This window comes from Stegodyphus dumicola, chromosome 4, assembly GCF_044657685.1.
Source record: "Stegodyphus dumicola isolate Sdum_Otavi_A_Nest chromosome 4, ASM4465768v1".
NCBI classification, from domain to species: domain Eukaryota; kingdom Metazoa; phylum Arthropoda; class Arachnida; order Araneae; family Eresidae; genus Stegodyphus; species Stegodyphus dumicola.
The window spans coordinates 76,584,564-76,610,351 of record NC_140771.1 but is presented as its reverse complement, the minus strand read 5'-3'; the positions used below and the strand labels follow the sequence as shown (position 1 = coordinate 76,610,351).

The 25,788-nt window shown below is 31.2% G+C and overlaps 1 protein-coding gene across 2 annotated transcripts in view; it reads right to left on the bottom strand.

Moving 5' to 3' along the window:
• The window catches only part of emb (exportin-1 emb), a 113,236-nt gene that overhangs the window by 56,078 nt on the left and 31,370 nt on the right, over positions 1-25,788 (bottom strand). For both annotated transcript variants that reach the window (XM_085815108.1, XM_085815107.1), the window contains exons 13-20: positions 16,778-16,975; positions 13,238-13,376; positions 12,682-12,785; positions 4,159-4,236; positions 3,687-3,843; positions 3,519-3,598; positions 2,773-2,856; positions 2,557-2,691 (exon numbers count right to left, since the gene is read on the bottom strand). In XM_085815108.1, coding sequence (XP_085671234.1) covers positions 2,557-2,691; positions 2,773-2,856; positions 3,519-3,598; positions 3,687-3,843; positions 4,159-4,236; positions 12,682-12,785; positions 13,238-13,376; positions 16,778-16,975 — 975 coding nt within the window. The remainder of the gene's footprint in view (positions 1-2,556; positions 2,692-2,772; positions 2,857-3,518; positions 3,599-3,686; positions 3,844-4,158; positions 4,237-12,681; positions 12,786-13,237; positions 13,377-16,777; positions 16,976-25,788) is intronic.

Sequence of the window (25,788 nt, the reverse complement as noted above, 5' to 3'; positions counted from 1 at the left end):
GAACACATTCAAAAGATAACCATATATGTCAGTGAAACGCCAAAAATATTCCTCTAAAATGCTAATTCACACTCAAAATGGCAGTCATAAAAACAGACAGAAATTTCAGATGATTAAAATTAAGGACCTTCTGCTGATTTTGGCCAAAGTTAAGGACTTTTAAGGACCAAAAATCAATTCCAAAAAATTTAAGGACAATTGTAATGACTAAAATGATTTTTTAAGGACTGTACGAACCCTGAACAAGAATTATATGTTTTAATGATTGATACATTCTGTAATACAAGTTGTATTATACTACATAATGTTACATTTATTTTGATTTGTCCAACTGTACAACTTATAATAATTATATTTGTTGATAGTACCAAAGAGTTTTACAATTGTTAAGGGGAGTCTAGTATGATGGTTAAAAATAAAAAAAAATTCTATACCTGTTTTTAATAATTCCTGCATATACCAGATTATCCAAGCAGATAAAACCAGTCTTACCATTTCGAGAACCCATGACCCTTTAGCAAGTATGCAGTCAAAAAGCAGGCTAAATGTCATAGAGGCCCAACAAAAAGGCTTGGGTGACATATGAACTTTATAAAGATTGGGTCAAAGAATTGTTTTGTTTATCATTATCTGTTCTGAGATGAATTTGCCACTCTGTACCCTGTTTGTTATGGACAATGCTCCTGCACATCATCCACACCTAGAATTCGAGTTCCTGCCTCTCAACACCATTCTTTTACTACAGTGCATGGATGATCAGGACATTTAAAATTTTAAAAAGTGCTCTTCAAGTATTGTTTTTATTGGCTAAGATTATGGGGCCAGATGTGGACCACAATGACACCAATGAGCTAGTGAAAAACACAGGCCTACAGCTGAGTATAAAAAAGAGCTTTTGGAGCTACATTCAATATCACAGTAAGAGGTTATGGAGATTCTGTCAAGGAAAAAGATAACAGACTCAGCAAAGCAACAACCTTCCGATAAAGTAAAGGAGACGTTGAAAACATGGTAAACTTTTGCAATGTATATTGAGAAGCATCATACTAAGACAGTAGCTATGCATACTACAATTTTATCTAACAATAATGCTGCATCTCATTTTCACCAAATTTTGAAGTTTTGGCAAAAACAGATGTCATTAAACACCTTTCTTAACAAAAAAAAAAAAAAAAAAAAGGAGATTTATTATAAATGATAAATTACTTCATTATTAATTTGTTTGATTTTTTGGGGGTGGATGGGAATGGAACATATTATATTTTTCAATAGAAAATCGATAAAATAGATTTCAATAGAAAAAATTGTTTCGCATAAAGAGTGTTTTTCATTACTGCAAAGTTTGACAACAAGAAACTTCAATGGATCTGAGATTACATTATATTGCTGCATTATGTACGTGTTCGTGGATTTGGAGTGATTGATGACAACACTTGATGAAGAATGAAAAGACAATTCATTAGCCAGTGTTAGTGAGGACATATCCAAAAACATGTTTACAGTCGTTGAATAACTATGACAAACACAATCAGCAACACTGCCTTCCGGTTATAATGGTGAAGACAGCTTCACGGCAAAGCACTAGACTACAGCTCCTGACTTGGTTCAATCGTTCTTGTTACTCGACGTACTCTCGAGACTCTCCATGCTACAACCTACGATACACTCGATAGCCTTAACAATGCACTAACTCGTGATACACATGATAATCAACTCACTAGACTGCTACTCCGTGCACAGGCAGGCTTTATATAGCTTTTGGCCTGCCTTCGAGAACATTCTGGGCCAAAGCGGTAAGAATTCGTTCTAGAAGGTTCTCCATCTGTCAGACACATATTGACAATGTTATTGCCAAATGGGTGGTTTTGTGCCAAATATGGCAATCCTGCCTTTTCCTGCCATTTTTTGGCAACCCTAAACCCACCTTGCGGGGAAGCTATCTTATCGTAGCTGCACATTTTGTAACAATATTTTACATGCCTTTATCAAGATTCAAAACTATCTTGCATTTCTTTCTAGTAAAACTTACTTTCAATGATTCAACAAAATTTTGCATTTATCTAATCTTAAAATTTTAGTAAACATGAAAAATTTAATTTCAAAACATAACTGATTGGGAAATTTTGTATTCTATAATGCATGCATGAATAATCTTGGAATTTCTCAAAAATATATTTCTGAATTAGCAAAAATACATTGAAGTATACAAATAATTGTAATGACTAAAATGATTTTTGTTGCAAGAAATTAAAAAATGCAGTACATCCTGAAAACATTTTTAACATAAATGATACTTTTGAAACAGAAAACCCAAAACATTACTTAATGTGAATATTAAAATAATTATTAAAACTCTGAACTCTTAACTATTTTACACTTAACATTTATAAATAATTATAAATGTAATTTATTAATAATGATTAATAGTGTAACATTAATAACAGACTTCGCACCCTAGTACAACACTGTATTAAGTATTCAATGATTTTTTTACTTAAATAAATCATCATTAATACTATTGCCCATAGTATTACATATTCAAATTTAATCACTTACTTTTGTTGCTTGCTGAATTATGGCATCCCAAACCTCATTAGGAAGTGACATGTATTTTTCAATTAGATGTTCTTGCACAGCTTGATCAGTCTGTGCACCTATCATAAAACCAACAGCCTCATAAAATGTATGAACCTGAAAAGAAAAGTTATAATAAACAAACAGGCAGATGTAGAGTAGTTATTAAGAAATAAAATAAATTGAAAAGATATTTACTTGTTGTGGCTGTAGATCACAAATAATTGTGTTGATATTATTCAGAATTTCCTCAATAAAAGGCATTACTTCCCCAACTTGAACCTATATTTAAAAATCCAAATTAATACAAGGTAGAATAGTCCACATGCTAAATACAAGATTAGCTACACTACATCAAAGGGGGAGGATACAAAACTATGGCCCACATTAAAAATGCTTGCATTAAATAATTATCACTTTAAACCCCTAGTTAATGTTAAAAACATTTAATTGTATACTGATCTATTGAAACAAAGAAAATTATCAATTAATAATAACCAATAATCCTTACATGAAATGATTAACAGTTAATTAAGATAATGTAATTGAATATAATAAATGTTACTCAGTTTTTCTGGGGGGGAATGCATTAAATAGAAAACATTTACAGGTATGCAAGTGTGAGGTTACATTATTACAAGTAATTTATAGTTTAACCACTTCACAGCACAATATCCTTAAATAAGTTACTACTTAATATCATGCTCCACTTTTAAAACCTCAAATTTTAATGAATCATGTTACTTTTAAGAAATTGCTTTGCTATACAAAATTTAAATCTCTAAGATATGAGTATTAAATTTATTACATCATTAAGATTTATTTAATATTATTCATAATATCATAACTTAAAATTATTCAAATTTAAGGCCCATAATTGGTTATTACACACTAAAATGAAATTACATAGAAAAAATTAAATCAACTGCATTTATAGCACTTACCTGAACAAAATGTCGACGACATTTCTGAGAGATTTTAATAAAAGTATCACAGGCCATATCTTGAACTCCATCATGTGTTTCTATCAATGTTAACATAAAATTTTTTAATAAAAGGTATGCGTGCTTTAACAATAAGTTACGTTCTTCAAATATACAAAAAATACTGACCATGCATGAATTCAAAAAGTTTATTCACAACAGTCTTCAAAAATTTCCAATGCGCCCTTAAGAAACGAGGATACTGGCCCACAACATACATGATGTTAGAAGCAATTATAGCTTTGTTGTCCTTCCCACGCTTTTGCTCGCATAAACCTAGTAAATCCTGAAAATGACAAATTTATGCAATTTAAAAATAAAAATTATTACACACACCTTTCAGTATTAAAAGCACAAAATATTCAATGTCATTAAACATCATTAACTGGTTAATTCATTTAATATCTTATATAAATTTAATAAATATATAACACTAATTTCTATAACAAAATTTAAAATTTTTATTAGCATTTACTCATTGAGGGGGGGGGGGAACTAGCAAAATGTTTAAAAACTTTTAGAAAAACACTATAAGAAAACTGCACATTTTTTAAAATGCATATCAGCTACCTAAAAATAGTGGTATTAAAAACATGATTACCTTTATAACAGTGACCAGAAATCTCTTCTCATCTTCTTCATGCATTGCTCCACTTATAGATCCAATGGCCCAGCATAACTACAGAATTATATATACAGAGTTTATTTATGTGTGAATTCAGAATCATGAATATACTTTAAAACACATTGCATGAATATTTATTTTAAAATAGAACCCATATATTTATTGAATAGTCCATTACTTCAACCTATTTTATCATGAATTTAAAATTATGCTTGGTTAGTTTATTTTTATTTAATATTATTAACCAAAATATTTATAAATTTAAGTTATAAATAAGAAACATGTTTAACAGGATAATTAAGTTTTAAAGGAAGTCAAACTTCTGACTCGAAAAACTTAATAAAGTTGATAACATATTAGCAACTGCTGAGGGTATTGATACCCAAATTCCTAATTATGGATCAGCTGTACACACATACACAAAAATTTTAATAGCTATGAAAAGCTGCAATAATCTTTAATAAATAACACTGCATTTACAAATAAATCATTTTTAAATCCTGTATATATGTAATATGTACGACATGCATACATAAATATATAATACTATTGGGTTGGCAACTAAGTAATTGCGGATTTCACTCATAGATGGCTTCAGTTGAATTTTTAGAGTTGCAGACGTAGTACAAATGTAAAACACATTTTGTTATTTGATAGTTGGCAATTCAGCTGTCAATCAGTAAAAAAAGTTTTTTGATCGGTTGCGTAGTTTTCGTTTGGCATTCGTTGAAAAATGGAAAATCAAAAGGAACATTTTCGTCATATTTTGCTTTTTTATTTCTGCAAAGGGAAAAACGCATCGCAAGCTCATAAAAAGTTATGTGCTGTTTATTGTGACGAAGCCTTAAAAGAATGGCAGTGTCAAAATTGGTTTGCCAAATTTCGTTCTGGTGATTTTTCACTCAAAGATGAAAAACGCTCTGGTCGTCCAGTTGAAGTTGATGACGACCTAATCAAAGCAATAATCGATTCGGATCGTCACAGTACAACATGTGAGATTGCAGAGAAGCTTCAACTTGGCAATGTTCAAAAACTCGATACATGGGTTCCTCACGAACTGAAAGAAACGCATTAACAGCTGTGATTTGCTAAAGAAACGTAATGAAAATGATCCATTTTTTAAACGACTGATAACTGCCGATGAAAAATGGGTTGTTTACAACAATATCGAGCGGAAAAGATCGTGGAGCAGGCCAGGTGAACCAACTCAAACAACATCAAAAGCTGATATTCATCAAAAGAAGGTTTTGTTATCAGTTTGGTGGGATTACAAAGGAATTATCTACTTTGAACACTTACCACCCAACCGAACGATCAATTCTGATGTCTACATTGAACAACTAACGAAATTAAACAATGCAGTTGAAGAAAAGCGGCCCGAATTGACAAATCGAAAAGGTGTTGTATTCCATCATGACAATGCAAAGCCACACACATCTTAGGTCACTCGGCAAAATTTATTGGAGCTTGGTTGGGATGTTTTGCCACATCCACCATATAGTCCTGACCTTGCACTATCTGATTACTTTTTGTTTCGATCTTTACAAATCTCCTTGAATGGTAAAAATTTCAATAATGATGATGTCAAATCGCACCTGATTCAGTTTTTTGCTGAATTCAGTTTTTTGAACCAGAAGTTTTATGAACGTGGGATTATGATGCTGCCTGAAAGATGGCAAAAGGTCATTGATCAAAATGGGCAATACATTACAGAATAAAGTTATTTAGTTCCATGAAAAAATTGTCTTTGATTTTCTAAAAAAAATCCGCAATTCTTAGTTGCCAACCCAATATTTTCCATACTGACACTTTATCCTGTCAACTATAATTGTCTCTAAGCAGCATGATTTAGTGCCAGCTATTGATAAGTATGACATAACAAGACACTTATAACATCTGCATTTTCATTTGATGAAAGTTTGATTTATTCTAAATAAGTCACCTTTTGTTTTTATGAACAAAGATATAAATTAACCATTGTTTTTTTCCCGCATTTACAAAAACATATGAACAAAGATATAAATTAACTGTTGTTTTTTTCCGCATTTACAAAAACAACAACAACAAAAAAAAAAAAAAAAAAGTTTTAGATTTTAAATTACGTCCTATTTTAACGTTTTGTGTTACCTTTGTTTATTAAATATCATGTTCTTTGCACTTAAACCATAAAATTCATTTCAATAGCAATGTTGCAAAATAATTTTAAAATGAGCATATCTTTAGAATTTCTGATACACAGTTCCGCATGCTGGAGATAAAAATGTCCGCCCCCATAGAGTGCTGCCATTGCTCACTTTTACGTTGTTGAGTTTGTTACTAAAAATTTGTTAATGTTTTACAAAATAAGAAATTGATAATAAAACAAATTTCAAATTTGGTCTTCCAAATTCCCATATTTGTAGGAGGATTACGTCATTTAAAATTCGATGGCTTTATGTACCTTTGTTTTATCACAATGGGAGAAATATACATACATTTATGTAGATTTTTCATTAATTTCTTCAAATATAATGCAGGACTCTAACATTTGGTGGCAATAGTTTGAAAAGAGATTCACCGTTTATAGTGATTCAACACAAAAATCGCAAAACGAAGTCCTTCATGAACAAAGCCCCTTTGGACACCCCCCTCAAATTTTGGACCTTCCTTCCACAGAAGGGCAAGCAAAGGATAATTTTCAAAGTTATGCCATCCTACCATTAAAAGGAGCACATATTACTTGACAGGATGTGGTCAGCTGAACAGTAATAGACTGGAACAATTACCTACATGAAGTCAGTACTCTCAGCATTCTGACCAGAGCTTTCCCCCAAAAAAGAAGCCGTTAAAAAATAGTAAATATACACAGAAATATTTTTATGAAGCACAAGAAACAAAGTGGTCCAAACACTTATGGCTTATTAAATTAAAAGAGGCATCAGTTTCATCAGAATGCTGCCAACTTTCAATATTTGATAGTAGATAACTTTCATGGTTGAATGGGATAATACGTAAGCACCTCATTTTTGATTCCTCACTTCAATCACTGGCTGAAAATGTTATAAATATAAAAATAGATTTTATCGTAAAATATTTTAGATGCATATGAAAATTTAAAGATTAGACCAAGTTATTTGAATAAGTACATAAGGACCATATGTCTAATAGGACAGATGCCTTTCCAAAGAACTTTCTAGGGGAAGTAGGCTCATTGTTATATTACACAAAGAAAAAATCACATAAACATATGCGGTAGGTTGAACTCAGGTCAATCTCCCACTGTTTAGAGATCTTAACGACTAAGCCACCGGTCTGCACATAAAAGTGGAAATTATGTATTTAACACGTTTGCTGCCAAAGCTGTTTAAAGCCTTGTTCACATGCAACACTCGTTCGCACAGTCACCGTTTGTATTAAGGATATATGGGGATATGAAGCAGTTTCGCCTTCAGGACCAGTTCAGATGAACATCCATCTTCCATCCCTTGACCCATAAGCCACTGTGAGCAAACATTGATGTCACAAACGCGAATCAAACTGGCAGATATCTAAAGTTTGCTTACATCTTTTTTGACATTTGTTTTACTATTGCTATAGAACGCCATTGGAGTTTAACTCTTTAATTAATGAAAATTTACCTATATTAACTTAAAACCCAATTTATATACGAGATCAAATGATTAAAAGAAGAAATCACATATGCTGAGCGGTTTTAAATAAAATGGTTTGTGGCTGTTAAAATTTCAAACTTTGCTTTTTGAAAAAATGACAAATCAACATTATTAATATTAATTACAAATGTTTTAATATTGATTATCAATGTTTTAGAAAATATATTCTAATTAATTTATATGTTAAAAAATGTTTTGAATCCATTTTACGAACATTTTAAATGAAAGCTCGTAATTTATGTTTACATTAAACATTTGAATAGCACTAGGCTTTATTTTATATATATTATATATGTAATGAAATTCTTTAATAAAATGTTCAAGAAATTTATAATGACTTAATGACCATTTACACAGTTTATATTTTTTAAACTGTGTTTTCTCAGTTTGCATTTTTTCGATAAATCCTATTATTTAAAGTTCTAAAACTTACATAGATATGTCCTAAATTATTTAATATTTTTGCCGTTATACACTTTATAGAAACAAGAATGGATTTTGCAAAATACTGAAAAGAAAAATTATTTGAAGTGAAAATGTGATTGAGATCATATTTGTTTCAACGTTTTTACATAAAAATGAGTTTTTTCCCCCCTCAGAAACTAATTCCTTAATTGCAAAATTTATCCTTAAAGTTATTAAGAACATAATAATAAATACAATAAGAAAATTTGGGGGGAAAATCAATGAAAATTGTATTGCAGGAGAAAAATGACAATTAAAAAATTAACAATTAAAACATTGTTAACCTTTTCATCCAAAAATTTTAATTAAAAAATATTACTGGATTTTTTTTTTTTTCCCCAGTTTAAAATTATTTTGTCTTACAAAACCATTTAATAATATTCATAAAAAATAGGAATTCTTAATAAAAAAGTTTTGAAATAAATATAATATAAAGTTCTTAAAAAGGTAACGAGTCCCTTTGTTGCGTTGAAGCTGATATGCACTTCTTTAATTTTAATTTCTAGAATACACAGCATCAGATAACCTTATCTATACTTGTTTACAAATTTCCATATTTTGAATAGTTTCATCTAATATTTTTGGATGATATTGCATCCCCAGATCAACACGATTGTTTCACTGACAGTCCAGCAAACAGTCAGTTGTACGTCATCCATGTTGTTTGTCAAAATTAAGTGAATGGCACAATCGAGCAATGCAGTATCAATAATTTCCCCATTTGCCCTGCTCCAGAGAGGTAGGAACATTCTACTAAATTCTACTTCCAATTCCGAGAAGCAGTTAATACTTGTTTATTGTGCGAATAGGACACATTGGAAGAACCGGTTTTCGCTACCGGTCAAATCTGCGCTTGTAAACGGGGCGCTTAAGTCTGTCTGTTCAGACATGGCAAAATATAGCCAGTGATTTTAACCTTTTAAATATTTTATTACTATTATTATTATTTAAATATATATTTAACTTTACTTTTACTAGTAACTTAATTCACATGGGTATACTCATAGCTGGCTTATGAAATAATATTTTTGCTCCCCGACGTAACTGTGAGATAACTCTGATGTACATTAACAATACTCACACTTTCTGCACATTACCCACCAAACTCCTCACGTACAATGTTATTTTCTATTGTCTTAAAATAAACAAGAAATTTTAGAAGCATGCTTATAATACAACTAACCATTACAAAAATGTCAGTTTAATTTCAAGTTTAAATTCACAGTTGCTATGCATGACAGTAACGAAGTTTAAGAAAATATATGAAAAACAATAGCTATCACTTTTATTTTACTGAAATGAATACTTGGGAAATGGAGAAATTGAAGAAAAAATGAAAAAATTATATAATTTTTGTTTATGAATGCCGATCTTCAGTTGTTATTACAGTTTCGTGGAAAATATCCAGGAGAAGTGGTTTGCTTGAGTCATTGATGTGGAGGGCGATCGGATGGATGGAAACGGGGATGTCAGAAACTGATGCTGCTAGCCATCTCAATGTCTCTCATAGTGCAGTGCACCAACTATGGAATCAGTTTGAATCCAAGGATTTTGTATCTAGAAGACATGCTCGAGCAGCGGGAGACCATTATTTAGTTCTTTCGGCTCAAAGGGGAAGTAACGCTGCTTGGCAATTGCATTCTAAATATTGAGTCATACAATCTCCACGCTTTTTTTGGTACATTTTTGAACAAAAATGTTCTTATTGAAAATCAATTCTAATCAAGTACAATACTGACAATTATTTTATCTTTGATCTTTTGTCATTTTTTTGGGTAGCTTCATAATTCCATTGGTGTAGAACTTCTGCAGTTTATCGTTGAAAAACTTGGACATGTGATTTTCAGCAGCTCTTGGGTCAGCCAATTTTTTATTATCAAGACAGTTTATCAGAGACCTAAGAAAATGGTAGTCAGACAGTGCAAGGTTTGGGCTATATGGTGGATGCATCAAAACTTCCTAACCAAGTTCCGTCAATTTGATCCGAGTCATCAAAGATGTGCGTGGCGTGTCATGATGGGACACAACTCCCTTTCTTTTGGCGAATTCTGGTCTCTCTTTCCGTATTGTTTCGATCAAACGGTCAAGCTGTACACAGCATAGGGCTGAATTCATGGTTTCGCCAGGTTGCAATTTAAGTGGCACTCAAACATTGAGTTTTTTTTTTTTTTTTTTTTTGTAACCTGCTCTTTTCAAATGATTTCAAACTGTCATATGTCACTGATGTTTAGTGCCTCTGCTATTTCCTGACAGCTTGTGTGCTGGTCTTTGCTCCACCAGTTGCAAAATTCCATAGACTTTTTCAGCGACTGGCTGACCAGAGTGAGATGTATCTCTATCTCTGATATAAAAATTTCCGGAATCAAATTGAGCAAACCACTCCTGGGTCCTTCGTTCACTCGCAGCATTCTCACCATACACTTCACAAATTTTTTAACATGTTTTTGCAGAATTTTTCCTTTTTTATACTAAAAAAAGCTTCACATAATGTATTTCTTCAGACATTTCACTCATTTTCAAATCAATATAACTTTTTACATAAGCAACGAATTAGAAAACTATTTTCACAAGCAATGGAAGCTGAATGTCACCTTTTAAGCACATGTTTGTTTCAGACAATCAGGTGAGTGTTGCCGGATAGGCATCAACACCATCTAGTGGCAAAAAAACGTGGAGCCTTTATATATGACCCAATATTTAGCATTTTTCTAACAAATAAATTATTCATTTCAGCACCAAGATCCCACTTAGCCTCTTCCTGAATGCCAAACACCTAAACATTGTATTATTACTTGGTCACTTGAGTCGGGCGATCAATAGCAAGTTATCTCGTAACTGGGAAGTAATCTCAGTTTGCCAGCTATGAGTATGCTCTCAGAGGGCAGCAAATATATGTAAAAAGAATATAAAGCAATACACAAAAAAGGGGGTCTAAAAATCCGAGAGCTTTCAGATTTTACATGACCAAAGGGCACTTTTTTTAGCGTTTTGTGTTAACATTTTTTTGTTAACATTAAATATCATGTTTTTTGCACTCAAACCATAAAATTCATTTCAACAGCAATATCACAAAATACTTAAAAGAGCATATCTTTAGAATTTAATTGAGTTTAATTAAAAAAATTAAATTTAAATACATATTTAATTAAAGATTCTTGGCGCCATTGCTGCAAGGAATGAAATTTAAATTCTAAAAAAAGGAAAAAAGCCAAAATAATTTAAAAATATGCAAACATGTAAAAGATTTAATTCTCGAACTAATCTACAATATCATTTAAATTCAGAAACATAAGCAAATCAAGTGTAAAATCTATTCATAAAAATAAATCTACTAATTTAATAAATTAAAATTAAATTAAACAATTTTTTTAAAAAATGCATATGTGAATGATCGTAGAGTAGGCAGGAGACAGACTTATCAAGGGGAAGTTGCCTCCAAACCTAACTCTCCAATCATTCAATTTGTGTTTCGTCATTCATGCAGGCAAGGGTAAAAGTCAAAACCAAAAGTAATTCCAATAAAGTGGTACCCTTAGAAATTAACATTTAAGTATTAAAGTTCAAAAAGGAATATACTAATTAAGTCTTTTGAGAAACAAGTAAAGTCAAGAATTAAACTTTTTCTTAAAAAATTTAATTTTTTAAAAATTAATTTTTTATAAAATAATAAAAAAATCTAGAAACCAATGTATTTTAGAAATCCTTGTCTACAGAAACTTCCCCTACACGAATATGCATATCAATAAAAAGAAACTATAAAAGAACTATACATAATCCATATAAACCAATAAGAAATAAAAAACAAAAAGAAACAAAAAGTACTAATTCACAATTTTTAAAATAAATATATACTTAAAAATATAATTTCATATTTAGAAAATATTTAGATACTACATAAAAAATTTTTAAAAAAAATCTTTAGAATTTCCGATACACAGTCTTGTGCACTGGAGATAAAAATACCCCCCCCCCGGGTACAGTGTTGCCATTGCTCGCTTTAAAATTGTTGACAAATGCTTTATAAAATATGAAATATATAATAAAACAAGTTCCAAATTTGGGCTTCTACATGCCCACATTCACATGGAGACGCACATTATTCAAAATTTGATGGTCTAGGTACAGCTATTTTATCAGAATATTTGGTGGCAACAACTTAAAAAGTGATTCGCCATTTATAGTGCATCAACACAAAATGCCAAATAGAAATTAATAGCCCTTGGGGCTAAAAAAGAAAGCATTGTTAACAAATTTTTTAAAAAAGTATATACTTGAGCTTTTATAAATCCTAGCACATAAAATTGAAGCAGTTACTCAACTCCATATAACTGCAGCTAATTAGAAATTTAAAATAACAGTTAATATAAGTTCAGCATTAACTTACTGTATTTAGATTTTTCCAAGACCATTCAGTACCATTCACTTGATTATGGAGCTTTTCAGTCATTATTCTCTCAGTATCACCATAATCCAAATGGGTAAGGTAAACTATAAAAGATGAGGTTTTAATATGGTAATTGGGAAACAGTAATCTAACAAATTTTTTTACAACATATTTCTGGAAATTTCTTAAATTTACTGAATTTTAAACTATTATTTACCACTGAAATGAACAATTATGCAAAATTAAACCATAAGTTATAAAGTTTCAAAATTCAAATTTTTCATTATTTCTGAACATCTTTTCCTGAATATATATATATATATATATTGTAATTTAAAACAAGTATTAAAATCAGTAAATTATTAAATATTATTACATTTATTACTATGCAGTGCTATGTTTCTGAATACCATACTAGCTGCATTTTTATTTTTACTTTCAGCCTTTAGAATAATAACTTTAAAAAAAGTTTTAAAAATTTATAGCAAATGAAGGATTCATCAAAACTGGAGCATGTGCTAAAAGCATATAAAAATAACTCTACTTTGCAACTTACCTAATGTTTCCCTCATGTTTTTATACAACTGTATGGAATCAGTATCTTTCATGAATTCACGAACAACTTCTCCTTGCTCATTCTCCACAACAAGAACTTCTTCTGGTTTGGCCATTCTTCCAATCATAGTGTACCTTAACTGCAACGTATTGAGACAATTTAAAATTTTTATTTATGTGGTTAGCTATGTAATTATCATAAAAGTGCATTAACTACTTAATACAATAACAGCTTATAGTTTTAAACAGTAATCTTCAAACTTCATGAAATCCATAAAAATATAACTAAAACCATCAACATCCTCCAGAAAATAAGTGTAGGAGAATCAATACTATGTATATTTTATATGGAAAAATGAGGAAAAAATTTTTCATTACACTAAAAAAATAGGGTACTTCACATTATTTTAGAAAGCAGTAACAATGGAAATAAATAATATAAAATTTTTTCAGATGTTTAGTTTTAAAGTCTACATAGCAATAAAAAATTCTTTCAAATTTTGACTTGAATGACCCCTAACGAGTTCCATGGAATACATTTTCATAGACTCCAACCTTCAGCAAACCTTGTCAGTAGTGAACGCGCGAACGACATTTTTACAACTTTGAAAATGTGCGCGTAGCGTATGTTGTAATTAACCATTCATTAATTTTAAATTAATAATTAATTGTAATCAATTTTATTACATTTAAAATCCATATACATATAAAACTGAATAATTAAAAATATACCTTGTAAATTATATGCACATTTAATTAGAAATTTTCTTTTAACTCCTCAAGCATTCACTAATAAAAAGTACTTCAAATCACTACTAATCATAGAAAAAATCAGAAGCTATAAATCATATCTTTATTCTGGATATGATTTCTACAGGGAAATAAAATTTAAATAACCAAGAATGATACATATAAATATTAAACAAAATACGCATAATTTATGAATGCAAAGATTTATATGTAGCATGCTTAGCAAGGTTAAGTTCTGATTTTGAGAATGTTTTTTTATAACACAGTTCTTCATTTGCCTGCATATTTATTTTTTCAATCAAAACTGCTTCAAGAGTTTTAAGACCTAAATTTGGTCGAAATTCCGTCTGATTTTTTTTAACAATAGAAAAAATTCTTTCGCAAGCTGCATTTGAATGAGGTATTATTAAGACAGCAAGCATTACAGAAGGCAATACTTTGTATTTAATACACCCATTCATATTTTTTAATTTGGCAATTTCTCCCCATGCTATATCAATACGCAAATCTACAATTTCTTTCAAATCATCTACTTGATACATGGAAAATTCAATTTCTACTTGATTAAGACATTTTTCATCAATAATGGATGGAAAAGTATTCATCAAGTAAAGAACAGATGAAAATGAGACTTCAGTTCTCAAGTTGATGTCAGCAACTTCAGCATGTTTTAGAAATGGATCACTCAGTGGAAATTTATCAATTATATATGAACATGCAGTTACAAAAAAAGCTCGCACAGAATTGAAAAATGATTTCACTTCACTTTCATTCAACTTGGCATTTTTTAAATATAGTCTTGTTTCTGCACCAATCACTAAATTTTCATTTTCTTTTTGTTTACTATACTTCTGAAATGGAATAGACGTTAGAGTAACATCTTCATTTTCTTTAGAAATTACTGATGGTTTTACGAAGCTAACAAATAAATTCATTAAAAGTTCAAAAAGTTCTCTTCTCAATTTATGTATATAAGGAGCTTGTTGTTGCAAATTAATATTTACTGTTATAAACAAAGGCAAAGTATTTTTCAAAAATAACAAGTACAATTTGGTGGTCGGTGACTGTAAAATTTTTTTAATGTTTTGCAATCTCTTTCCTTCATTCTCACTGTTATCTGGTTTATCTCCAAAAAAATTTATCACAGCATCCCACTGTTCCAAAATCCTTGTTATAGATTCTAAAAGAGACAACCATCTCGTACTGCAATATTTCAAAATTTTATGAGATCTTGCATTCTGTCCCAAAATTTGTTGAGCAACTTTGAAGCTATGCTTCCGTTTCGAACTTTTCTCCAAGTAAAAATATATATCTATTATCAACATTTCAATTTCTGAGCCAATTAATTTTTCAGTAGCTTTTTTTGCAGCTATATGCAAGAGGTGGCACGGACAACCTCGGGTGATTATACTTGGTTGATGCATTTTGATAAATGATGCTACACCTTTAAACTTTCCAATCATATTACTAGCATTATCTGAAGAAAATGATAAGCAATTTTTCCATTCTAAACCTTTGTTTTTAAAGTTTTCATTTATACAATTAAAAATACCTTCTCCTGTATTATTCGTGCATTCTAAAATAGAAATCAATGAAGTAATTATCACTCCCTTTTCTTTACTGTAGTATGTTATAACCAATGGGTACAGTTTGTTATCATTGTTACCATTACTTCCATCAGTACTTAGAGAAAATGATGTACTGCACACTGATTTTATAATATCAGCAACAGTATTTTCTGCAAACGTTTTCACAATAGCAGCAGTTTTGGTATGACCGCAGCTAAATTTTTTTGCTATGGCAGAATCCAGAAACATTGCTTTGAAAAGCTCTTTGGAATGATCCGAAACAGAAAGCGGTAGATTATGTTCAATTAAAAAACGAACAAAATAGCATTCGGCTTTTATAGGATCTGTTTCATCATCTTTTATTAAGAAATTTGTTATTTCTTTAGATTTTACGGTGCCAAGTTCTATATGCTTTTGAGAAAACACATTCCGTTTACAGTCATCTTTTCCGCCATGAGCAACTGAGAAGTCTTTGTTGCATACACTGCAGTGTGCGTGATTCACAGAAATTTCGGACGCTTTAATGCATGGAAATTCTGAAGAATATGAATCTTTAAACTTCTGCTTTGATAATTTTGGCTTCTTCGTTCGAGGCAGCATTATGATTAAAAATCTTTCACCTGATTCACAGTTCACAAGACACACGCTAAGCTCTCGCCGTAAACTACACAATGCAGCCGAATGCAGCCTAAACACGCATCAGCGAGGAACCTGGGAGACAGACAATTGGGTGGAACTATTGATAAGTCGTTAACGGTTGGAGTTACTGATCTACGATTGGCTAATTCTTCAAAACTAGGAACGCACTCAACACGTGATATATGATAACACGAGTATTAAGCCAATCATCGGATGAATTAGTTGGTTCCGTTTTGCGTACTGGTTCTCCTGCTCTTGTTTCTGTAAAATCCGTAGTTTTTTCCATACTTTTCGTAGCTCGTAGTTTTTCATGGATTTCTGTAGAAACTACGGAGAATCCGTAGTAGTTGGAGTCTATGCATTTTAAAAAACACTAGTCTACATACACAGTTTTGCATACTACTATATTCCAGACCCTTTTGTTTGATTATTTGCATGTAAGTACTAAAATACAGCTGAAAACTTGACTTTTGCTTTATGTAGAAAATAAAAACGTTGCATTATGATGCATTTTGTTTCTTGCAGGCTTTGAAAATGATAATATGAAAAACTTAAAAGTTTTAAAACAACGACAAAAACAATACCTTTGTCAATACAGGTTGATACAGTTGCCTCCTTAATGGTACGACTGAATTTGGACCTTGAGAGAAGGTCTCTGTTGAAACACCACTATAAGGGCTTTCTCTGTACAAATCTGCAGATAGTGCATTCCAATATTCAAGACAGATTTTGAATATTTCCACCTCTTCAACTTCAGATATTAGAAGTAAGTAGTGAAGAGCCTAAAACATAGATTGGATATTAATTTTTTTTTTTTTTTTAACTTGACAAACAAATTTCTGCAAAAAACATTAATTAAAACTATACTGATTTTGCCAAGTTCTTTTTCTGTTTATTATATTATCACATAAATAAATAAAACGCTCTACCTTTCAATAGATTAATTACTTAAAAAATATGAACAATAAAAATTTTATATGTTAGTAAAGAAATTAACACTAAAATTTACAAAGACAATACTTCAGCAGGGTTTATACACCTTCTGTATATACTTTTAAGGACCACAAATGAAAAATAATTAAGGACCTATCATCAAACAAAATTTGAATAAATTAACATAATTTAATCAATGTCAGCAACTTCATTCTTGTAATACCATTCTAAGAATAAAACAGAAGTAGATATAGGATGCATTTTTATTAATAAACATAATCTAATATTTAACATAACAGTAAAACTAATTTGAGGGGAAAACTATCTAAAAAATTGTACGATTTTTTGATACATTAATATTTTACACTTATAACAGTAACGCCTATTTTAAAAAAGATTTACATGGTCACTATTAAAAAATTCTTTTATTTTTAAAATATTCATTAAAAATATTAAAAATTATTATAATAAAAATCCCAATCTAAGAAAATTTTACAGTTTAAACTAACAAATAACTATATATATAACTTATTCCAATGGTTTAAAAAATATTAGAATTAGAACTCATATAAACCTCAAAACATATATAACATATCTTTTTTTATATTTGAAATTTTTCCAGATATTTTAGCTACGTTATACCCATTTGCTTACTTTAAATCTTCCATAAATTCCTTTACATTATTTAACAAATTATATATACATGATATACAATTCTATAATCAATTTCTTCCTTAAGTTTCCTCTTTATTGTACACTTTTGGGATTTAGTTAAGATTGCTGCTGTTCCAATAAGCTGTGTATATTTTAAACGCACATAAGAAATTGCTTATTTTATTTCTTTATCAATACTGACTATAACTCCAGAAAACTTTATGTAATAATATATAGTGACTGAGCTTTGCACTTCGGTTGTTGCTGAATGATGCAACTTTTATACATTTTGAGAAATGGTTGAAAAATTTATGAGCATCTTGCTTATACTCTTAGAAAATCAAAATGTACAAATACTTTTCAAAATTCATACACAGTTGTTTCCTCCTGTTATTTAATCATGGAAATGTAATGCATTTATGATGTGGCGGACCACACAGAAATGAAAAAATCGTATGTGCGGTCCCACAAGTCCCTGTTTTCAAGCTCTTACGACATGTCAAAAGTCATGGTCTGCCATCTCAAACGCAATAATTCGTTCCAGTTCACAGTACACAACTTCATGACCAGTGTCAAGAGATTTGTGTTCTGCACTGCGTCTGTTGCCAAAGCCTCTTGATTTCAGGAGGGCTGACAAACCAATAATATTGTTTATTCTCTGATATTGTTCCAGATATAATGAATAAGAAGATAGCATACTTGCCAACCCGACACTCAAAAATCAGAAGGTTTTTTAAAGAAATCAGGAGATTTTTCACAATGTTAAAAAGACATTTTAAATGACAAAAATATAGTTTTTAATAATGAATTATCTTTAAAATAGTTACTAATTTTTAAATGCAAGCAACACAAAAATACCTTACACATAAAAAACATTTTTATTATTTGCATTGTTTAAGGGAGGGGGAGGGAAAAAACCCACTTTAATCAGTTTTCATACAAATGTTATGAGCAGTGCCAGATTTTGCTTTTGTTAAGAAAGAAACTTCATAATTTTGTTCAGAGCAATTGTCACACAGGCTTGCTTTCACTAATAAAATTTTTCTAATGTGTCATCACTAATATTAGATGTAAATTTAGTCCTCGTTTTCGCAACAACACTGAATATCCTCTCACACTCTGCATTACTATGGGGAACTGTCAAGACGGCCAACGTAACAGTATAGAGTATATTAGCACCTTTCAGTTTTCCAATTAAATTCCACTGGTTGCCAATCCTAGATGATTTTTATAACTTCATCCAAGTTTTCTAATTGTAAACTGCAAAATTGTGACTGCAATATTATCAATGGCAACATCAATATCATCATCTTTCATGACTAAATGAAGTAACACAGGAAATCTGTTCAAAAAGTACACAAATAAATATCAACAGTTCATCCACATTTACTGGTGAAGAAGCTGTCCCTCTTTCAGCTGCTAAATTTAAGAGGTGACAGGTATACCTCATAATCTGCAAATCTGAATTTTCCTTTCTTAAGATGCCTGCAACACCAGTCTTCAAGCCTAATATTACTGGTGTATTATTGGCACCAAATTATCCAGAGGGACTGCATTTTCTTTTAAAGTTTTAATAATTAGCTGTGCTATATTAAAGCCTGTCGAATGTCCTTCTAAAATGGGGACAGAAAGAAACTGCACTCAATTTCTGAAGACTCTGGATTAAAAAAAGAAACCAAAATTGGATACAGTTTTGAATCGGTATTATTGCTTCCATCCGTAGAGAAGCAGAACGGAACTGTTTTAATGCAATCAATAACTGAAGATTTATTTTTCAAACCCATTCCTTTAACAATTGCACCTGTTTTGGTCCTTGCACTTAAATATTTCTAAGCAATTTCCCTATCGGGAAACATTTTTCTAAATAAAGCTGCAGCGTGATACAATGCATTCAGTGGCAGGTTGTGCTCCAGTAAAAAGGCAGAGAACAGACATTCTGCATTAATAACTTTTTGATCCTTTGTTTCCGAAGAAAAATTTAATTTTTCGTTTTTTTCAAAACAATTCATGTTGTCCTTGTGTTTTTCAAAACAACTCATGTCACTCCTGGTTGTCCGGCCTGTCTGCCGGAAGACTGTCAGGTTGGTATCACACCGCTGCACTCACCTTTCCTGGGCTCAGTTCAAAGCAGGATTCATCACTGAAGACTATTCTACTCCAGTCAGTGACATTCCAGTGCGAATGAGCCCGACACCACTACAAACGGGTTTGATGTTGTACAGAGGTCAATGATAGTCGACACATGTGGCGCCGTGACCTTAGTCCCCTTTCTGCGAGCCTCTAGGAATAGTCCTTGCAGTCACTGAAGCACTAGTTGCACGTACAATCGATGACAATGATGCATCTCGGGCTGCGAGTACCACTCTGATGATTGTTCGGTCTTCACGTTCTGTCATTTTTCCAAGCCTACCGCTTCCTTCTTGTCGTTGTGTACGGCCATGGTTCACCCATTTCTGCCAACATTGTTTAACAGTGGCATCGCTCCTGCTCAAATGTTGAGCTATCACCAATAAGAGCAAACGGCTTCTTTAAGCCCAACTACATGACCTCTCTTAAATTCTGACATCTGAGCATATCGTTTGCGCACCTGTATGTGAGGCATAGTTACCGTCTACCAGAGTACACGGAATGAAATTCATGAAAAACTTATGACCTGGAATCATAATTTCTCCTCTTAACTATTCTGCCAGTTGCGCAGTAGCGACAACCGTTCGTTCATTAGCAGCCAAAATGTAAAATTTTGCATTTTCCGTCGAAGCCTGTATGCATATCAATTTGTGTCCAATTTGCTTTATAGCTTCTCAGTGTGTCTTTTTTTTTTTTTTTTAATGTCGAAGAGTGTATATATATTAAGAGCTTCTCGTAATTGTAATAAACATGTTTTTGAGTTTAAAAAAATGCAGTAAGTATTACGCAACCTCACAAATGTGTTAACCCATTAACCGCCAAAACTACAAGGAATGTTTCTTTTCTCATGAAAATAATAACAAATATTAAATTAAGCATTTATAACACACATTTACATTGAAAATAAAAAAAAAAGCTTTTACTTCTGGAAAAAGCGAGTGTTGCGTTCGCGCAACGTCAGTGGAATAAGACTACAGGTGTTTTAGTGAGTAGCATTGTACTCGTGTGATGTTTCTTTTGAGCGGAGCGCATGATTACTTTTTAGCTGTATAACGTTTTATAAATCTACAAATCACTGTACTTGTAATTAATTTAATATTAAAATATACATTGTATTTCTTTTACAGCTACATTACATACTTTGCACCTGTAAACAGTCTGGCTATGATACTCTTAACAACAAAGTCTTTTGTTATCAACGGACTTTACAATAAAATGTCTACCATCTCCATGCAATGGCTTTTGAATGCTGAATTTACTAGGTCTTCCTGTTGCCGATCTATTTCTGGCTAATTCTACAATCTCAATAGGAGTTTGCAAAAGGAATAATGCATTCTTGTGTCTGAAATCTAGAAGAGACTTCCAGTAGTAAAAAGTTGTGATATTTAGTAAATTTAGATACGGTCTCACCTCATATAATTTATCAGTATTGTCAATTTGACTATTGTCAAATGCAAATTCTGCTTCATATTCCTGCACTGCAAACATGATATCGATTCTCGTACAACAGGAACAGAAATTTCCTTATCAAAAGACCAATAAATTTTTTTCTTGAGGTAAAGAATGATATCCTGTAAGCAATAATATTCCAATAAATCTTCTCATATAGGCTTCAGATGCTTTTTTTTTTTTTTTTTTGCTGGGCGTATTTGTCTGCTCAACGAGAAGAGAGTAACTGTCTAAACCAAAAAGAAAATCGAAAATCTGTGCACTAGTTTTACCTTGTATTTTGTCTTTTATAATTTATCTTCTATCTCTTTCTTCATGTTCATCCTGAGACATAACTAGCAGTTCCTTTTTTATCCACTTCATGATTTCAGTCTTCTGCTTTTTAAACTTTTAGTATGACTATAACTGCTTTTAGAAGGCTGAAACATACTTCTTACATGAATTTCAACTTCCCCAGCAGTATCATTTGGTAAACTCTCATTATCATTATTTAAAACATTGCCATTCCTTTCTTCTTTGTCACTAGTTTCTGCAATTTCTGGGGGAACAACAACAATATCAAATTCATTCTGGTCATTATTAACATTATTATCATCTGTTTCTTCATCCAAAAAATCTTTTAATGTATGATATCTCGTTCTAGGCATTTTTAAATAACCAGAACATGAACCAGAACATCGAAAGGAATGAGTGAAAAAGGAGATTGACTACCCATTTTCTGCTGATGTTGCGTCAGCGCAACACCTGTTTTCCCTTCCTTCCCAACACAAATATAAACATCTGATTGATGTAATGTTCTGATAAACGGTGACTTTGACTAAAAATAGATCACTCATAAAGATGGTGATTCTTTCATTAAATATTTTCAGCAAAAATACACGGTCGAAAATTTTGCTTAAAATATGAGATTAATTATTATAAACAAAATGATTGTTGAAGGCAAATATTTTTTTACAGAAATAATCTTTATAATATTCCTTACACAAAATCATCTGCTGGTATAAAATATCTTAGGTAGTTATATTTATATACCCATTTATTTTGACCGTTGCGTCAATGCAACACCAGCGGCTAATGGGTTAATCATTATACAGAGTCAGAGGTGTTACTTGCCACCAGTCAAAGTCTCGACCAGTGTCGAGAGACTTTAATGTTCTGCACTATGTCTGTCGTCAAAGCCTCTCGATTTCAGGAGGACTGACGAAGCAATGACCTTGTTTTTCCTTTAATATCGTACCAGACATAACAAATCAGAGGATATAAATTACAACTGCAAAATTTCGGAGGTGTGGCTAATTCAGTCTGCGATTTTTTCCATCGGAACAACACATCAGAATATTCTTGAACTCAACTAGAGAGATCCTCATTAGCAGATTCCTCATGTGACGAGGACTATACTTCACTACTATAATTGTTTAATGCTAGCCATGAATTATATATATATGTAAAAAACTTCTCATAATTGTAATAAATACATTTTTGAGTTCAAAAAATGCAGTAAGTTTTATACAACCTCAGAAATATATTAATCACTATCCAGAGTCAGAAGCTTTACTTGCCACCAGTTACCTTTCCGACCAGTGTCAAGAGATTTTAGCATTCTGCATATTGATTTCAGGAGGGCTGATGAACCAACTATCTTGTCTTCCCTCTGATTTCGTTCCAGATATGAATCAGAGGATATAAAATACAAACAAAAAATTTAGGATACATGGCTAATTCAAGCTGCCAATCGTGAACTCTTGACTAGAGAGAGCTTCATTGGCAGGTTCCTCACGTCAGGAGAACTATATCTCACTACTATAATTGTTCTATGCTATCCATCAATTATATATATGTAAAAAGCTTCTCGTAATTGTAACAACTACCTTTTTGAGTTAAAAAAAATGCAGTAAGTATTAAGCAACCTCACAAATGTACTAATCATTCTATGCAATCAGAAGTGCTACCTGCCAACAGTCACCCATTATGGTTATACCACTGGTCATTGTGACTTTTTGCTCAATGGAAAGATTTTTTTTAAATAATATGTTTATTATTAATAACATACTGTCTTTGGTATTATTATTTAAAAATCACTTTCATTACTGAGGAAATTCTTCCAAGACTTGAAAGAAAAATATTTTAAATTGTCATTTAGTATTTTTATTAACTGAGAAGTTTCTTTTCTCAGATGCTACCCTGTGTGACGACCTGAAAGAAAAATCTTTTAAATTGTCATTTAGTATTTTTATTAACTGAGAAGTTTCTTTTCTCAGATGCTACCCTGTGTGACAAGATTAGAATCATTGAAGTTTTCCCATTTTTGATTACTGAAAAGAACTAAAGAAGATAAAATAAAAGTAAAATATGCATATTAAGAGAAAACCTTCTAAGATGAAAAGCAGAAAAAAACAAATAACCATTTTCACTGTTTTTCCAAAAAAAAAAAAAAAAAAAAAAAAAAAAAAAAAAACTCCAAAATGTGAGAGAAATTCATCACAATCTTTTCTATAAAATGCCTCTCCTATGTTAATACCGTGAACAAATTTTCCACATGATTTTAGCCATTAATTAGGTTTTTAAATCTTGCTAGAACATTCCAAGGTACAAGATCTTAGCTCATAGAGAAAAACTGTCACAACATATAACTCTTTGTCACAATTGTCAACTTTATTAACCCCCCCCAAAGAGACAGAGGGGAAAAAGGCTTTTTTTTTTTTTTTTTTTAAAGGAGAATCCTAATACATATCTAAACATTCTGAAATAAATGCACAGGAAAATACCATTACCATAAAAAATGTAAGCTTTCTATGACAAAATTTAATATAATTTCGTTAAAAGGCAAATATTTAAATCTGACTAATTTGTGACTATTACTAAAAACTCCCAAATATTGCATAGCAAAATAAGGGAATAAGTTGGTAAATACTTAAATATGGAAGGTGACGCCATTCCACACAAAAGGAGAGAGACTGAGGGCCCTGCTTCCAGAGGCAATTTTTCTTTACAAGTCAAAAATCCTGCTGCCACATTCTCTCTAGCCGCAGTCGAAGTACTTTTGAAAACTTTTAGGGATTTCCTGAGAGGATCTCACAGCATGCATGGCTGCTAGAATGGCCTAACTGAGCAAGCCAAAATCATATAAAATCAACAAACCTGACATTCTCCTTATTATCTCCAAAGACACACTGGTAAAATGCCCCCAATTTTCTACTCGTTCATTTAGGAAATTAAATTCTAGCACTAGCTAATCACTTATTTAAATCCTCTGAACCAATAATTTATCAAGAACTCGTGCAAAATAAAATTTAAGTATGCCTAAGAAAAATATCCAAGTCTTTTGTTTGGTTGGAAACTAAGAATTTCATTCTTATTTTATAATGGGCCTCACCTTTTCCTCAATGAAGCAGAATTGGACTGCAGAACTCTGAAACTTTCTTTTACTTCACACAAAGTGGGAGAATATTAGCAAAACACTCCGTTGAACTTTTTTCACATGGTTACAGCCAAGCAAATTCAGTTTAACAGACTCTTCACAAATAGCTCATAGAGAAAAACTGTCACAACATATAACTCTTTGTCACAATTGTCAACTTTATTAACCCCCCCCCAAAGAGACAGAGGGGAACATTAAAAGGCAAATATTTAAATCTGACTAATTTGTGACTATTACTAAAAACTCCCAAATATTGCATAGCAAAATAAGGGAATAAGTTGGTAAATACTTAAATATGGAAGGTGACGCCATTCCACACAAAAGGAGAGAGACTGAGGGCCCTGCTTCCAGAGGCAATTTTTCTTTACAAGTCAAAAATCCTGCTGCCACATTCTTAATAAATTCTTAAGCAAATAACACTCCCACTCTTACCTTTTCTTTTTGCTAAAGCAAGCTATAATAATTCTGGAACTCCAGGAACTTGGTTAAAAGAACTGAAGATTTTAATAAATCCATTTCCAACTTAAATTCTACATCAATCTAACGATGCTTTCTACATGTTATAAATAAAATTAATTTTAAAAAGATTTACAGCAGCTTTTCTGCTTTTTCTAGATGTAATTTGAAAACTGTGATTTGTAATATTTTTTATCTTGCTTATTTTTCAGAATCAAAGCATTCATAAATTGCCAAAATGAATGGAATACTTTAAAATGAGAGTATAAAATGTTATAAAACGACCTAAAATTCTCAAATTCTCTCCCTCTCTCTCTCTATATATATATAAAAACTATAGACAATTTTTGTGACACCTAACAAAAGAATTCAGATTCCAAAAAAGGAAAAGTTGTTTTTCACGTATTAACAGTGTTCGTACACACATTTCTGCATGTGTAAATTAAGTACTTTTAAGGACCATCAATGAAACAAAATAAATCTGCAAGTAGATTGTATTATTTATTAAACCTATTTAACTTTAATTACAAAACAAATTCAAAAATAAAATCAACTTCA